This window comes from Anser anser, assembly GCF_964211835.1.
Source record: "Anser anser genome assembly, chromosome: 10".
Taxonomy (NCBI): domain Eukaryota; kingdom Metazoa; phylum Chordata; class Aves; order Anseriformes; family Anatidae; genus Anser; species Anser anser.
Genome location: NC_139730.1, coordinates 3,178,472 through 3,194,394, shown reverse-complemented (window position 1 = coordinate 3,194,394; position 15,923 = coordinate 3,178,472). Strand labels below are relative to the sequence as shown.

General features: G+C 54.6%; 2 protein-coding genes across 3 annotated transcripts; one reads left to right on the top strand and one right to left on the bottom strand.

Moving 5' to 3' along the window:
* Window positions 1-635: 635 nt before the first annotated feature.
* RASL12 (RAS like family 12) lies at window positions 636-6,097 on the top strand. Of its 2 annotated transcripts, none has more exons than XM_083850393.1 (6): window positions 636-863; window positions 1,716-1,832; window positions 2,495-2,551; window positions 3,888-3,961; window positions 4,030-4,220; window positions 4,800-6,097. In XM_083850393.1, exons 2-6 carry the CDS (start codon window positions 1,724-1,726, stop codon window positions 5,182-5,184), a joined length of 816 nt encoding a protein of 271 aa, XP_083706519.1. In that variant the 5' UTR covers window positions 636-863; window positions 1,716-1,723; the 3' UTR covers window positions 5,185-6,097. The 2 variants fall into 2 exon arrangements, with proteins under 2 accessions (XP_083706519.1, XP_083706518.1); XM_083850392.1 differs by lacking the exon at window positions 636-863 and adding an exon at window positions 1,394-1,524.
* Window positions 6,052-13,337, bottom strand: SLC51B (SLC51 subunit beta). Its single transcript, XM_083850391.1, has 6 exons — window positions 13,130-13,337; window positions 9,509-9,609; window positions 8,637-9,011; window positions 8,189-8,332; window positions 7,466-7,556; window positions 6,052-6,674 (listed from the first exon to the last, which is right to left on the bottom strand). The coding sequence occupies exons 2-6, from the start codon at window positions 9,546-9,548 to the stop codon at window positions 6,455-6,457; spliced, it is 870 nt and encodes a 289-aa protein (XP_083706517.1). The 5' UTR covers window positions 9,549-9,609; window positions 13,130-13,337; the 3' UTR covers window positions 6,052-6,454.
* Between the last annotated feature and the right edge of the window lie 2,586 nt (window positions 13,338-15,923).

Below are 15,923 nucleotides of genomic sequence, written 5' to 3'. Positions count from 1 at the left end.
TGTGGCACGTTGCTCATCTGTGTGCTGTTCACAGCTTTTTCTGGTTAGAAATCCCGTTACGCATCCCTTGCGGGGTGCAGAGGGGGGCAGGCACCACGGCTCGTCCTAGTCACCACCTGCAGCCCCTGATTACTTCAGAGCCATAATTTAAGGCGAGCAGCATGCCCTGCCCCGAGGCATTTTGTCCCTCCCTCCTTATCCCATCTGGCTCGGGTGTCCCAGCACAGGAGCTGCTAGGGGGTGGCAGCACCATGGTCCCACTGGGTTCCCCCAAAAGCCCCCCCACAGGCAGAGGACGAAGCTCCGCAGCACCCTGACAGCAGGCTGCTTTACGGCAGCCAGCACAAGAAGATCTTGAATGGCTTTAAAAAAAATAAAATAATCTGGCTCTGATGCCTTGAAGCACGCTCCACCTCTGTCCAAAGGCGATTTGGGGCAGGGGGGTTGTTGCCATCCCACCAAAATCAGTCCCTGGAGGGGCTCTGCTTCCCACGGGGGATTGACCCTGTCCATCCATCTGTCCCCCCCGGGACAGCAGCGAGGCTTGCAGGGGCTTCCACGGTCACAAACTATTTTGGGAGGGTTTAAAAATATCCTCTGTGCGCTACCGGGCAATCATCCCAGCGGCGCAGAGCCCCGCACGGCCGCAGCAGCCCCGCGCCCCCCCGGGCGACCCCAGCACCCGACCCCTGCACAACCCCCTGGGGGGCCGCATCCTGCCCGGGCGGTGCTGGGCGCTGAGCCCCATCCCAAATGGCTGCGATCGCCATGACAACGCTGACTTCAGCTCCCTCCTCCTCCTCCTCCTCCTCCTCGCCTTTGGAGCCCGTTGGGCTGATGGCTCGGCGCGGTCAACAGCGGCGGTGAGTACTCCCCTTGGGATCGCGTTTTTTGGGTGGAAAAAGGGGATTTTTTTTCCTCGCTGAGCCTGCCAGCAGCAGGCGGTGCCTGTGCCCCAATGCATCTCGCACTGAAGGAGCGGGGAAAAGAGCCGGGAAGGACGGCGGCCACGCTGGCACCGCGCTCCCGTGCGCTGCGTCTGCCCGCGGGAGGTGCAATGAGCGTGCCGGCCTCAGCCTGGGTGCTGCAGGGCTCAGGGGGAAGCTGGGCTCTGCTTTGCGTTTGTGGGGTCCCAGCGAGGTGCTGGGGAAGGGGACGTGTAAGGGTGGCCGCCGGGTGCTGAGCTGGGGGGGTCCCCACGGAGGCGATGCCGGCGATGGTCCCCCCGCAAAGCGCCGCTGGGCACCAGCGGGCAGCCGGCTGCCGCCGGGGGTCTGCAGGGCTGCCCCCCCCGGGGCGTTGCACCAAGGGGACAGTCCTTGGGGCGGCTGGGGACGCGTGTCCAGCCCGGCCCCGGCGCGGCAGCTTGCCTTACAAGGAGTTTGGCTGGGGCCCGAGCGGTGGGAGCAGCGCTCGCCTCCGCCTGCCTCATTCATTGGGAGCTCGGGCGGCGAAGGGGCCGCTGCTCCCCCAGCCCCGCCGTGGCCTCCACGCACCCGGCGAGCTCCGGCCTCGGAGTCACAGGTGGGAGGCTGCCTTCCTCTCTTTCTCCACGGGCAGAGGGTGGAAAAGGGGGTCCCCGTCTCCGCTTTGGCCCCAGGGCTGCGGCTGGAGGCGAGCGCATCCCCTCGCCGGCTGGCGAGAGCGGCTGCGTCCCTGCTGCCCGGCGGGGAGGTGGGTGAGGGTCCCCACGTCCCCCCTGCTCTCTCCCGCAGGACCCAGGATGTCCTCGATGTTCGGCAAGCCCCGGGCTGGAGCCGAGCGGCCGCCCCAGAGCCCCCTCGCCGAGTGCAACGTGGCCATCCTGGGGTGCCGAGGGGCTGGCAAGTCAGGTGAGAGCCGGCACCAACGCGCCCCCCAGGCTGCCCAACTCTGCCCTTGGGCTTTTTGGCACCCTTGGGTGCCCGCCCAGCTTCAGCTCCCAGCACCCTGCTCTCCCGGCTCCTGCACCGTTGCAGCATCCCTGCCCCGATGCTGTGCACCAGCCCTGAGAATTTTTTATTTTTTTATTTTTTTTCATGTTTGGGAGAGGAAAAAGTTTCTCCGCAATCTTCCCAGAGCGGGTCAGGGCCTTTTGGGTCAGGCCCACGGCCGTGGCTGGGTTTCTTTGCTTTGCATGCGATGCCTGTGGGTTTTTTTTAGGGTTATTTGTGGACGTTTAGGGTAGCAGCAGCATCTCTGCTTGTGCAGATCGGGGCCAGCAGGCAGGGGCTAAGTGGGTCCTCAAGCACTGGTGCCTGGAAACCCTCCCCATGCCCCACTAGTGGTGTGAAAACCTCCCCAAAATGACCCAGAATGGCTTTGTTATTTATTAGCCACAAGGCTCTCCTGGGAAAGGCTTTGGGGAGAAGAGGTGCATTTTGGCCGGGAAGAGCTCGGAGGCAGGCGGTGATGGGAACGGGGGGGTGACGGGTTGGGGACACCACGGGGGGTCGCGGGGCGCTGCTTCGAGGGGTGACCGCGCTGTCCTCACCCACCCCTTCCCCTCCTGCAGCCCTGACGGTGAAGTTTCTGACCAAGAGGTTCATCAGCGAGTATGATCCCAACTTGGGTAAGGCGCTATCTCCGGGGTTCTCTCTCCTCCCTGTTTTTTCCCCGCATGTCCCCGATGTGCTCCGGCAGAGCACCCTTCCCACAAATATGGCATTTAAGGAAAAAAAACTAAAGACATGAAAAGCAAAAGAAGGGCTGGATTTGACCCAAACCAGCCTGTAAAAACAGCGGTGAAAGCAGTGCTCGCCCCGTGGGCACATCCCACAGGGATCATCATCGCCTTGCATCTCCGTGCCAGAGGCAAAACCCCATTTTTGGGGAGGTTCTGGGGGTACCCGTGCCTCCTGCTCGCTTTTTTGGGGTGTTTTGCAGGAGAAGGGGACCCGCTGGGAGTGTGGAGGAGGCAGTGTCCCCGGGGGCTGTGCTGTGCAGCGAGCGGGTCTGGGCATTTTTTTCCGCTCCGTTTGAGTAATTAATAACTATTTTCCTAGGCCTGACTCCAGTGCGCAGTGAAGAACTGTAAATGATTTATCAGGGACATTAGGGAGATATGGACCCCGTCCAGGAACCAGCTCCAGCCCCTAATAACTCTTAGGAAAGAAGGAAAAATCCTTTATTCAGATCTTGTTTGTGGTTTCGTGGCGGTTCTGCCGTCTTCCCATGGCAAAACCTTCCCGAAACGCATCCCCTAAGACCCAGCTGGGAGAGGGCAGCTTCCAGCTGGGGCACCACACGGCAGCCCCCTTGTTTCTAAAGCCCTGCACCCTTTTCTAAAGAAAGGAGCTGCTGCTTTTGCCTGATTTATCAGAAGCCAGCCCCGTGGCAAGCCCCCAGCAGGCTTTATCTTGCTGGGTCGCAGCGTTTAGATAAGGGCTGATCCGGGGCGCAGCCACGATGGCCATGCCGGGCTCCCTCCCGTCCCCATAGGAGCACACAGAGGGGACAGGGGGTGATCAGCCCACCACGGATTTTGGGGGAATTTCATGGGGGTGAACCCTGGAGGGACCTGAGGGTGTTAGGGAGGGTTTGGCCGCTGTGGTTCGGGGGGGTGAGGATGCTGCTGGGGTGAGCCTGGAGGGGGACCCAATTTCCAGCGAACTGGGGGCACAAGGTGCTGAGCTGTTTTGATCCTAAAGAGAAAAAAAAGTAAAATAAAATAAAATCCCACCCTGCATTTTGCATGCAGTAGGAAAAAGCTGCCCCCTACCAGGCTTGCCGAGCTGCATCGCCGCTGCGCCCACCTCCGGCCACCCCAAATAACGCCCGTGTGGGAAGGAGCGAGGCGAGAGGATGCTCCTCACCGGGAGCTTTTTCCACTGCATCCCACCCAGCCAGGGCTTTGCTAGGCGCTGGGGAACGTCCATCCCACCCTCACGGCCACCCTTCCCTTGCAGAGGACACCTACACCTCGGAGGAGCTGGTGGACCAGCAGCCCGTGCTGCTGAAGGTGATGGACACCGCCGACCAGGTGAGGGGCCGGGCAGCTCTCCTCGTGCCAACACGGGGCCGGTGCTCACCCGCTCCTCTCGCCCCCAGGATGGCCCCGGGAACTGCGAGCGCTACCTGCGCTGGGCCAACGCCTTCCTCGTGGTCTACAGCATCGACGACAGGGAGAGCTTCGAGGGCTGCCGCCGCTACCTCGACGTCCTCGCCCGGCACGCGCGGGGCTGCCAGCACGAGAGCCCCGTGCTCCTGCTGGGCAACAAGCTGGACATGGAGCAGTACAGGTACCCGCAAGCCCCTCTTTTCCCGCTGGGGAATTGCTCGCGGATCCCTCTGACTTGGGTGAAAAGCTCAGATTTGAGGGTTTGGTTTTTTTTAGTGGTTATTTCCACCCGTGTTGGCATTCGTCGCATCCTCGTGAGTATCCGGGGAGGGCTCTGCGGGCGGCCCTGCCGCCCACGGGGGGATGCGCTTGCTTGGAGCCCACCCCTATTTTTGGTGGGATGTTTTTTCAGCTGTGTCATAAGGCAGGGTCAGCATGCTTTGGGCTTTGAGCTCCAGCTCCTTGCTGGCTGTTTGTGCTGCTGTGGGACAAGCTGAGCTTGTGTCCCTCTGGTCCTCGACTCAAACGTCCTGATTCAGCCATCCCCAGAAGGTCCTGCTCTTGGGACCTGCTTTTTCCCTTTCTGTGGGGATGTGCTGGCCCTGCCACCACCCCCAGCCCCCTGCAACCTCGCTTGGCACACCTTTTTGTCCCCTCCTTGCCCCGAGACACAGACCCCTGTCCCCTTCCCGCACCATCACACCACCAGGACGAGCGCCCCGAGCGAGGCTGCGCCCATCGTCCCCCGTCCCCTCCGCAGGCAGGTGACCAAAGCCGAAGGGATGGCCCTGGCCAGCAAGTTCGGGTGCCTTTTCTACGAGGTGTCGGCGTGCCAGGACTTCGCAGCGGTGCAGCACGTCTTCCACGAGGCGGTGCGGGAGGTGCGGCGCGAGGCGGAGCGCAGCGTGCCCCTCCGGCCCCTCTTCATCGCCGAGGAGCGGCCCTGCCTGCACGTGGCCACCCCGGCCACCTTGGCCACCCGGCAAGGGCTGGCCAGCTGCACCCTCAACACCCTCTCCACCGTCAACTACAAGGAGATCCCCTCGGTGGCCCAGGCCAAGCTGGTCACCGTCAAGTCCTCGCGGGCTCAGAGCAAGAGGAAAGCGCCCACGCTCACCTTGCTGAAAGGCTTCAAGATATTTTAAGGCGCGTCCCTGCACGATGGAGCAGCGAGAGATCCCCGTCCCCCAGCTCTGCGAGGGGCTGGGAGCATCAGGAGCGGGGACCTTGTCCCGGAGACACGTGCACAGCCCTGCCTGGGCGATGCAGCTGCGGATCTGGGCACCTCCCGGGGCCGAGAAGCATCGCTGGGAGGGCGAGGGCTGTCCCCAGGGGCAGCCGGCGGGCCTGGGCATCTGCAGACGGATGAGGCCACGCGCTGGATGGAGTCCATCAGGCAGAGATGGGGAGCCCAGGAAGGGTGAATGAATCCCCAGACACAGAGGAGCCCGTGTCGTTCACCTGACAGGTCCCCTCGCCGAGCAATAAGTAAGAGGAATTTCTTTTTTAATCTGAACGAGAAAGTGGCGGGTAACGTTACAGCCGACCAAAGGTCTCAGGTGTCCTAAAATTGATTCCCATGCATTGAAATAAGTCATACCAAAATAGCTTCTTTTTTTTTTTTAACCAACTTTTATACGACGGTGTTCCTTTTCAAAGGCTTTGCAAGGAGAGATGCTTCACTGACCAGGACACATTCCTAAAAGCTTTTGTTTAAAAGGCTGACGTGATGCACTTCCCAAATGTCTTAAATTATTTCATGGCCTCTGTGTGTGCCCTGTGAAGGGTGTGACGAGAATCCTAACACAGAGCACTGTGTGCTGTGACCAGGCTCTACCTGTGCCCAAGCCAAGGGCTGTGTGTTTGAGCTCATCTGCTGTACCAGGACAAATGTTCTGCTTCTCCCAGGAGTTGCACGGATCTGCAGAGTGAAACACCCCCATGTACATTTGTACATATATACATATGACCTTAGCGATATATAGAGAGAGATTCGATAGGGGATTTCGGTCAACTTTGGAAAATATTTTAATAAAGATGACTTTTGAAAAGAGCAAACGCTCCTCTGCTTCAGTGTCAGTGTTTTCCTGAGGGTGCCTTCCCCAGCTGACCACGGTGAGAGCCCCCAGCCCTGCGGGCAGCATCTGGGCGAGGGGGCGACGCTCGCGGGAGGGAAGCCTGGAGGCAGCTGAGAGCAGCGGGTAAAGAGCACCCAGACGGAGCTGAAACGGGGGAGGCACGGCTTTGAGAGTCCAGAGCCACTTCTGCTGATGCAGCTCTGCTGCTTCCCTTTTTTTTCTTTTTTCCACCCCCCAGGCTAAACTGCATGGTTAAACTTCCCCATCTCCAATCAGTGTGAATCGAGACATTCTGATGTGTTCCTTTGAGACTAAATGGTTTCACTCCAGCCGGCCGTTACATGGCATCCTCTGAGCTCTGCTTGTACAGGGTGGTGATGGTCCCGTCCTTCCACTGAACCAGCACCTCTCCTGCCCTCTCCTCCTGCAGCGCCGGCTCCCGCATCTGCGGGCTGCCCGGGCTGTACTCCTGCACCGGTATCAGGGCCTGCTTGGCTTCCAGCTCAGCTTGCTGGGCAGCTTGCACTGCTTCTTTGTACATGTGGATCTTCCTTTTCCTGCAGGGAAGGCATAAAAAGGAGATAAGGAGAGGAGCAGCGAGCTCGGCCCGCGTTTGGGGCACGTGCCTGCCCGAGGTGATGTTACATCCGTCTCTTTGCGTGCTTGGCCCCGGGAATGCGTTAGCTGCTTACGGGAAACGCTGCCAGCCACGCTGTGTCGTGTAAGTGGTCTGAAGTGTTTGAGTACACACAGCCCCAGTGTTTACTCGTGGAGAACACAGCACACCACGCTGCTTAAAGCAAGGCAGTGACACCCAGCAAGCCGTCGTTAATACGAGAGCGTGGCAGGGCGGGCTTGCAACACCTCTTTTAGTCTTATTTCAGGATGAAAGCTCTGCCTGTGTGTTTCCTCGCTCTAGAAGGCAGCGAGTTACTCCTCAGCTGCAGGGCTGCTGTGCAGCAGGACGGCCCAGGGAAGCACTGTGGGATCACAGATGGCTGGGGAGTCCTGCTCGAGCCCCCGTGTGCCCCTGTACTCATGGGAGGGCAGCTCACGTACACACATTCGGTGGCATTTTCCTCCCAAAACCTCTCTTGGGCTGGCCAGTGCTTTTGCAGATGTTTTACTGGTGAGGATCCAGGGCACAGAGAAGTGAAGGTGCTTGATCTGAGTGACATACAAGAAGTGCAGGAAGGCAGGGAAGGTTTTACAGTGAAGCAGGGGTCAAAGGAACTTTGTCTTTGCTCTTCTCTCCATCCCTCAGTGCTTGTTCCTGCCCTGAAAACCCCCCATGTCATCTGGTTGAGGTCCTTAGCGCACCACCGCACCCCAAATTTTCCTCACTCACCTGTTTCGTGTAATGTTAATGCCCAGGAGGAGAAGACCCAGAATCGTGACCACGAAGGAAAGCGCAAGGATGGAGTAATTCCACGTTGATGCTGGGGGAAGCACGGAGAGGCAGCGTTAGCATGCACAGAGCAGGGGTCTGCAGAGCCCAGCCAGGCGTTTTCCATCTGCCTCACGTGGCTTTTCCACCTTGCCTGAAAGCTGTGAGAGGCTGTGCCCGAGGGTGGGAGCAAGGCTGAGAGGTGCAGCACCCCACCACGAGCGCTGCTGGAAAGGCCCCTCCTCCCTGCAGCCTTTCTCACCACTGCCGCACTCAGGAAAATGGATTTTGCCCCAGAATATGGGATGTGCAGTGCAGATGGCAGCAGATGTTCTGTCCTTCGGTTTCGTGGCTTTGAAGTTGATCCTCAGGGCGCTGACCCGCTCATATTGATCCGCTCCCTGCACCCTGCCAAAATCACTGGTGATCTCAGACCTTTGCTCTTTTGGCAGAACATGCCTGGAGAGAGGCTGGAGCCCTCTCTGGGAGAAGACCCTACCACAGCAAAGCGCCATGCCTGGCTTCACACATGGCCTGCTTCTTTGGGAGGTGAGGGTTTATATACCTGGGGTAAATAACCTCCTTAGATAATTCCCTCAGGCACCTCCGCTGGGCAGGAGGGTTCACAGCCAAGGACCGTGTATTTCTATTTGGATTCAGCCCAGAAACATCAGCAGGACTTACGGTCTTCTGTGCGGAAGAACCACAGCAGATCCTTCAGCTTTTCTGGATCCATACCCGCCACGAGGGTAGAGTTGTATGCTGTGTGGTCGTACACCTGCGTGCTGGTAAGGGCTGCATGGAAGTAGCTCTCTTGCACTGCCTTGGCTGTGGAGGAAAAGAACGGAGAGATACAGTGGTCTTTCATGGCAATACTTGAGTTGAGAAATGGCCTTCCCCTTGGCCCCAGTGCTGCCCACTACATCTCTCCAAGCAGGCAGAACCAAGCTCTGAGTGCACAGCCCCATTTCCAGTGCTCAGAAAGCAGAGGGTGTCTCTGGCTGTGGTGTTTCTGCAGATCGCATTACGGTGGGCTTTCCCAGGGCTGGAAAGACCCCAGGATGCTGACCGTGCCCTCCCACGTTCCCTGGCGGTGCAGGTGCACCACCGGGACCCGGTGGGCAGCACTTACCTGCTTTCTCCTCGCAGACATTCCTCTCCGTGCCACCTTGCAACCACTGAGCCTTGAGACCTCTCACGTTATCAAGACCAACTCCTTTCCTGCTCGCCACCAGGTAGCTCTGGCTGCTGCCCAGAGGAGAGAGCAATGAATTCGAGCAGTCCCAGCCCGTGTAAGCTGTGCTGTCACAGGGGCTTTGCACTATGCTGGCCTCCACCACAGAGAGGCAGCTCTGCGTGCCGTGATTCATCAAGGAATCACCCTGCCAAGACCAGTCCTGGAAATCTGATGCTGGGTTACAGTCCTCCAGCAGCAAACTCTCATCCTCTGGGCTGGCTTGTAAACACAGCTTGATTTTAGCATTCTTCATCAGAAAAGCTTCTGTGTCTGCAAAGAAACCAGAACATGAGTGTGGCCACCCTGTCACAACACGAGTGTGTCACCTCCGTGACAATCAGGTGTCTTCCCTGGTGTCAAAGAGGTTGCAACTGCTGTGAGCAAAGGCTTAGGGTGCAACTTTCCCCTTGGTCGAGTCAGGCTGCTGCCAGTGTGTACATGGGAGAAGAGGTCTATGTCTTGGAGAGGAAAATACCCTATTTACAGACAGTTAAGGTCCATGTATGCATGCCTTTGCCATAATGCTACCTGTACATGTGCACACTCAAAGAGGTGTTTGTCCTCAGCCAGTGAGGCATTCATAAGGTCATGTAACAGCGCTGGAAACTCTCCCATGTGTGCCTCCAGCTCCTGTGAGCCTGCCCTGCACACAACGTTGTGTTGCGGCTCCTGCTGAGCCCAGAGTGGGTGAGAATCTGTGACGAGGCTCAGCCTCGGCATGTGTAGGTAGCTTCCTTCACCCACACTGCCGTCCTCTAAGCCTTTACCTTGCAGCAGGAAAAATGGGATTATCCAGAGTATCTTCATATTTGTATGTGCAGCCCGGATGGATCACAACTTCACCAGTGTTCGTTCAGTGTGCGGATGCCTGGGAAAGAGAGAGGTGAGAGGTGAGGGATAACCTCACAGTACCTTCTGGTAGCTCCCACTGTGCAGTGCCACGGGTTTTATCAGTGGGAGCCCTGAAGTTATCATGCAGAGGGAGTGGAGAAAGCAGGCCAGCATGTTTCTTTTCTGGTGTCTACAGAAGATGAGACAAAAGTACAGATAGAAGTGATGATCTTCCAAACAACCCTGTGCTCATGCTGATGCCCCTCCCTGCTCCAGCTTTGTATTCAGAGAGGGGACCTGATGGACCTGTGCAGCTGTGCCAGCTCTTTCCTTCTGCAGACATGAGTTTGAGCTGCCAGGATGGCGTGTAGACACAGCCAGCGGCTCTGGGAGCCACTGGGGTCTGGCACAGGGTGGGTCTGGCACAAGGCCTGGGGTGGGACCCCTCGCCTGGGTGACCCTGTACGGGTGGGAGCTTGGCGGCTAGAGCCAGCCCCTCCCCAAATAACCTGCCTTCTTCCTCACTCCTCTGCCATGATCCCAGAGAATACGTATTTTGTGGGCAGCGATGATCTGCTGACAGCCCACGGATGGCAGAACAAGGGTGTGGAGACGAGGAAGCAGAGGGCTCAGCTCCAAGAGGAGGAATAGCCAGCTTGCCGTTGAGGCAAAGGTATCTCCCATCCCTCAGGGAAGCAGAAAGCTCCTCCTTGACCTTTAGTCCCTCATTTGTCAATGGCATCAGTCCAGGTTTTATAGCTCCTTGTCCAACTCAACTCCTCAGCCTCCTTTGGAAGGACCTGATCAGAGCAGAGGGCTTTCCAGTCCCCCTGGCCCTGTCCCCCCGGCCTGGCTGTGTCTGCGCTGCCCTCCCAGTGCATGACGCAGGCAAGGCCAAGCGAGCTCGGGCAGTTATGTCCACATTGCCCCTAAAATAACAGCTTGAGCGTAGGCGTTTTGACACCTGAACCCCGACGTGTGGCCACCCAGCTGGTGGTCCCCGAGCCGAGCTCCTTGTGAGTGGAAGAGGCTTGAGCACAGGCTCACAGCAGGGGCTAGCACTGACGTGGATGTTGCCTGGAGGACTAATGCCTGCCAAGGGAAGGAATGGGCTCAGGGACAAGGAAAATTGTCTACTGCAAGTTACCTCGAGACCGTAAGGTTGGACCTACCCAGCCCACTGCTCAGCCAGGAGAGAGCAGAGCTGCTGTCACTGCTCGCTGGCCTCACCTGAACTGGCACCCGCTCGCAGGCGAACGACACGCTGGCCCCACAGGCGATTAATAATTATATGAAGACCAAGACTTTTCTGACTGCCTGATACTCACAACTTTCATTCGCACTCGTAGCATGGCCCGGCACTGTCTAAAACTGCTCCCTGGAAATCGCTCACGAGCATGTTCCACGGCGCCAGGCGTGTCAATAACACTCCTGCTGACTCCTCAGGCAAGCGTTTGTCCTATCGGTTATAGACCTAATGATTGCTACTATTTCCACCCCCCCATTCTCAATGTCTTCACAATTCAAAGTTCACGTTTTATAGCCAACCAGGCATGCAGGCTTGCTCCCTCCTGCCAGAAAGCTGCCTGTTAGCGATGCTTTTAGGACAGGGCTCTGAAATATCTCACGTGTCCCCTTTGATTCCGTATTTCAGAAAATACAAATAGAGCTGCTCCCCGCAGTTAGGTATGCCAATTACCTTCCAGTCCAGGTAAGCTTTAGCTATTCACATGGATAACTCCACAGAAAGGAGGAAATAATAAAGTGCTGGTGCCAATGAAACCAACTTACAAGTCTGCTACACCCTAATAAGAAGTGCCACTTGAATGTGTTAAGTCTTGCCGTGCAAGGCTTCTGTCTAATCATTTGCTCGAGCAAGAGCATTTGACATGCAGGTTGCTCATTTTCTCCTGAGGTGTTTCATAACCTGCAGGCTACCCCCCAGTATCTGCACTGCCGCTGTCATGCACAGCAGGGACACAGGAGAAGACTGCTAAAAGCAGCCTCTCGGGAAGAATACAGCGGCAGAATGGATATTCATCTCGTATTAACAGGAAATATAGGTGAAAGCCTTTAAAGGAATCCTGCTTTTGTAAGGATCTTTGACAGCCACGTTGAACTGACCGAACTACTTCGGAAGTTTCGCTCTCCAAAGCTACAAAGCAAAGTGCTCCCAGGTCGGTGTGCCTACCCCAGCGGAGAGCTCGCTCCGGTCCTCCACGTGTGGCTGACCCAGGTTCTCCAGCAGGGACCAAGTAACAGTGAGCCCCACAACAAGGCTGGGCACACTCTGGGGAGTCTGGATCTTTTAAAGTCATCTCCTCCTGCCTTCCCTGAAGAGCTGCTGTGCTCTGCTTCCCATATCCCAGCTTGGGTGAGCACTGCTCCAGCACACAAGGTAAGAGAGCCCGGGTGATGCCTTCTCCGCTGTTCCCCTGCAGTCTCTCTGGCCTCTGTTGGATGGGGCAAACCCGTAAATCCAGGCCTTAGACATCTCTAAGGTAAGGGATTTGGTCCCTCGGCCCTGTGAAGACAGAGGGTGCTTCCCAGCTTGGGTACAGCACGGGGAAGTCAACGAAGAGAAAGTTCATGCGTTTTAGGCATGTTTGGAAGGAGGTGGAAGGAACAAACAGGCCGGTAGCTCTCAAGGAAACATTTTGCCTGTGCCATTTTGAGTTTATATTTATGCCTGAACAATGTCATTTTTTATTTTATTTTTTTCATTTTTCAAATGGGATGTTCACATGAAAGCCACAGCTGTATGCTGCGTGTATGTCATAAACTAAGAGTCACTCACCACTGCCATCCCAAACCCTCTGGTTCAAAACCAGGACCTGTGGAATTTGGTGGCATCCTACGATACCTCCAGAAAATACAGAAAAATGGCAAGTGACTGCTTCTTACTATTAAGATGGAAAAAAAAAAATCTGAAAAGATGATCAAGCACAGCCTCTGGTAGGATGACAACGTCCTGCTGGTCCTCCTACTCAGTCCTCATTACACAGTATGCTTACGGTGTCCCAGTCTTTGTAAATTAGTGTCCTCTTGCCCTCCAGACTGTCTCTCTGACGGTTATCTTAACCGACTGTGTTAGAATGTGACAGTTATTCCAAACACACTATGCAAGTGGGATGTCCTGTCTTTGGGATTCATACAGGACATACAGTGTCACACCATGGAGACACAAATGGATGGGTTTGGGTATATAAAGGCACATTGAGGACTGAGTTCACCTAAAGAACACAATAAAAATGCTTAGTATTTAAAATTTTGAAACAAGAAGGCAGACTGTAGTACTTTTCAACCTTTGTAAAGCCAAAAGTTAAAAAGCAAATCTAAGTTATATTAGATATTTTCCAGGCTGTTTATATGCAGGAGTTATCCCAGCCTGCTTCTCCCTTCCCATTCATTCTCTTCTTAAATATGTCATGCAGCCTTTACTTAACATTTTGAGGATCTGAGTTTCCTAACCAAAAGAAATGAATACATTAACAATAGCTATAAATTAACCCACCAGCTAGCGCACCAGGAATGTCAGTTAATCTCAGCTAACTCACCAGAAACACGCAGTTCCCAGAAGAGAGGCAGCTACATTTCTTCTGTAAGCCCTGCCGTCTGAGGACGCCTGCCCTGAGCACCCGGCAGCGCCTTCCTACGGTGACAAGGTTGCCCGTCCTCCTCCTCTCGGAGTGCTACGGGCTGTGATTCATTCTGCTCCTGAGTCATGTGCGAAGGTTAGTCCAACAGGTGAGGTTTGCTCCGGTCCCTGAAAAAACACACCTCTTTAGTGGGTCCATTTACAGCACGGGGTGAACAACCTTTTCCCAAAGAATGAACCGTAGGAAACTTCCAGTTTATTTGCTCAAGCTATTGGCATTATCAGTATTAAAATGACACTGTAATAAGTTACCCCAGGGGTTAAAATAAGGGATACTGTTCATTCTGCCTGGCTCCGTCCTCATTGCATACAGGAAATGTGTTCCTGATAAGCAGGCATTCGCCTTTTTTTTAAAAAAAAAAAAACACAAATGGTCATTCTAAGGAGCCCAGAGCATCTTAAAGAGTGCCTGGTTTTGCAGACAAACGTAAAGCACCCATCAGAGATTGTGCCATCTGTGTTAAAGGTAATGGGCATCTGAGTTGGCCAAGTTAACAGAGTGCCAAGAGGCTTTGCAGCCCGAGAAGGCTGGTGTGGTCTTTCTTTGCCAGACACATTTGGGGAAGAGGATTCATTTTCAATACCGCTTCAGTGCACTACCTGATCCGTGGATATCCAACCTGGATCCCTCTCAGTGATGGGCTTTGTGCATGCAGCTAGCACTGGTTAGCTTCAGCTTAATGGGAGACGGGCACAGTCTCCACATGTTCATCCTGTTCTCGGTGTTTTCCAGCTTGAAATAAAGTGTCTTTGGCATTGCAGCCCTGTTCCAGAACGATTAATCTTTTGAATCCCACCCTGCATCCGACTCAGAGCTTCCCCTGGCTGTCCCTGTACGTCACCCAGCAGACAGAAGAGTTTCGCTGGTCAGTGTCAGCCTGGCAGGGCTCGGGTCAGAGCTCGCACTCGGAGACACATCCTCTGGGATGGGGATCCACCACGCTGTAACTCATGCTCTCTTCCTCCTCATTTCAACTTGGGTCATTTAAAAATACACCTGGCCAGCGTAGTGCAGTCTCCGAGGAGAAGGATGGAGAAGCTAACCATGGCAAAGGAGGGGCTGGACCAGGACAGGACTGCAAAGCTCCAGCAGGTCCCTTTTCATCCCAGGTTCCTACACAGCTTGACTTATGTATCTATATTAAAAAATAATAATTTAGAGCTGTTTGGAAGCTGGTCGCGATGGTGTTAGGCATTTCCCTAACCTGAAGCCTCTGGAACCATGGGCAGAAACCTGATCAGCAGAGACGGAGTGCCTGCAGCCCCTGGGAAGTCAGGGGCAGCTTCAGCAGCTCTGCAGCAGCTGTCTGGGCACTGTCCTGCCTCTGTGCCGTTCGCAGAAGTGTCTGACAGTTGCTCTCGCACGAGAGACCCCTGATGCCCTACTGCACCACTTCCAAATCCCACAGCCCCGGTCACGGGATGGGCTGCCTCGCTCAGCTGCCCCTCTTCCCCTGGAGGGGAGGCATGGGACAGCAAAAAGGATCAGTGCACCAGAAAGCAGTTCCTATTTCACCCCCTGTACCCACAAAATACTGGCAGGATGCAGGTATGTGGCCAAGATGCCTTTAGGACTCAGCACAATATACATGGAAATAAAAACATTTTCCCACTGGTTACGGTGGGTGCTAGATCCCTGTAATCCTCTCCTTCCCCAGAGGACAGTGAAGGCGCTCAGAAGCAATCTTTTCAGCAACCACTGTGAGTGTTTTATTTCAAGCTTCCCTTGACAACACTGGCATTCTTTAATGAGAAATATCTCTTTACTTCTTGGAGACACTTTCAGTGTCTTTGGCTAGGAAGCAAAGTGTAGATAGGACATTGATTTGTGTTCTGCTTCCTCCTAAGATTTGTCTTCACTGCTCATAGGAAGAACTCCTTTGACCTTGACATTTTAATTTTGCTTATCTTTTTTGATCCCTTCTGTGTCTTTGACCCGAAATGCCTGGTTACAGAATAACTAAACATTCAGGGTATTTTTTTTTTCCATGTACAAAAGCAGAGTTCAAATCAAAGCTGCTTTTCTTTTCTTTCTTTTTCTTTTTTTCTTTCCTTTTTTTTTTTTGAAACAATTTGTTGCTTTCACTCTGCTGTAAAAAAATGCATCCAGACAAATCTTTAGTTAAATGTCATGTACACTGTGGACAAGGCATAGAACAACAAGAGACTATTTGAATTATACAGTTGTATCAGAGCTGAGGATGGATTACTTGGGATTAAGTTATGTTAGAGTGAATTTAAGTCCACTTCATAAATGTAATGCAAATGAAATATTAATTATTTCATGAGTAAGCCTGGCAGAAGCCCAGCATGGACTTGAAGTATTTCCAGGAGCCTTAACTACAGACAGAACTGAGAATATCTGTCCAAGGCTTAAGTTCACCTCACTTCTGTTCAGATAGAAGGCAAAGCTCCTTGCACAGTGCAGATGTGCCACTGGCACTTTTCACTTTTCCTCTGCTTGGATCCAAGAGCAAGATATTAATACTGAGCAGCACTTGAGTGCTGGGTTTGAATTGCCAGCTTTTGGACGGTGCTTGGGCCTTCCAAACACGCGTGGTATGTTCCTGGCCGTTCTGAAGGCCACGAAGTGTCGGTGATAAATCCAGGGTTTCACCCAAGATCTCAGCTGATATTTTCCTGCACCACACAGAACATTTTCTTCAGTTTAGTCCATGCAAGAGCTTAATGCT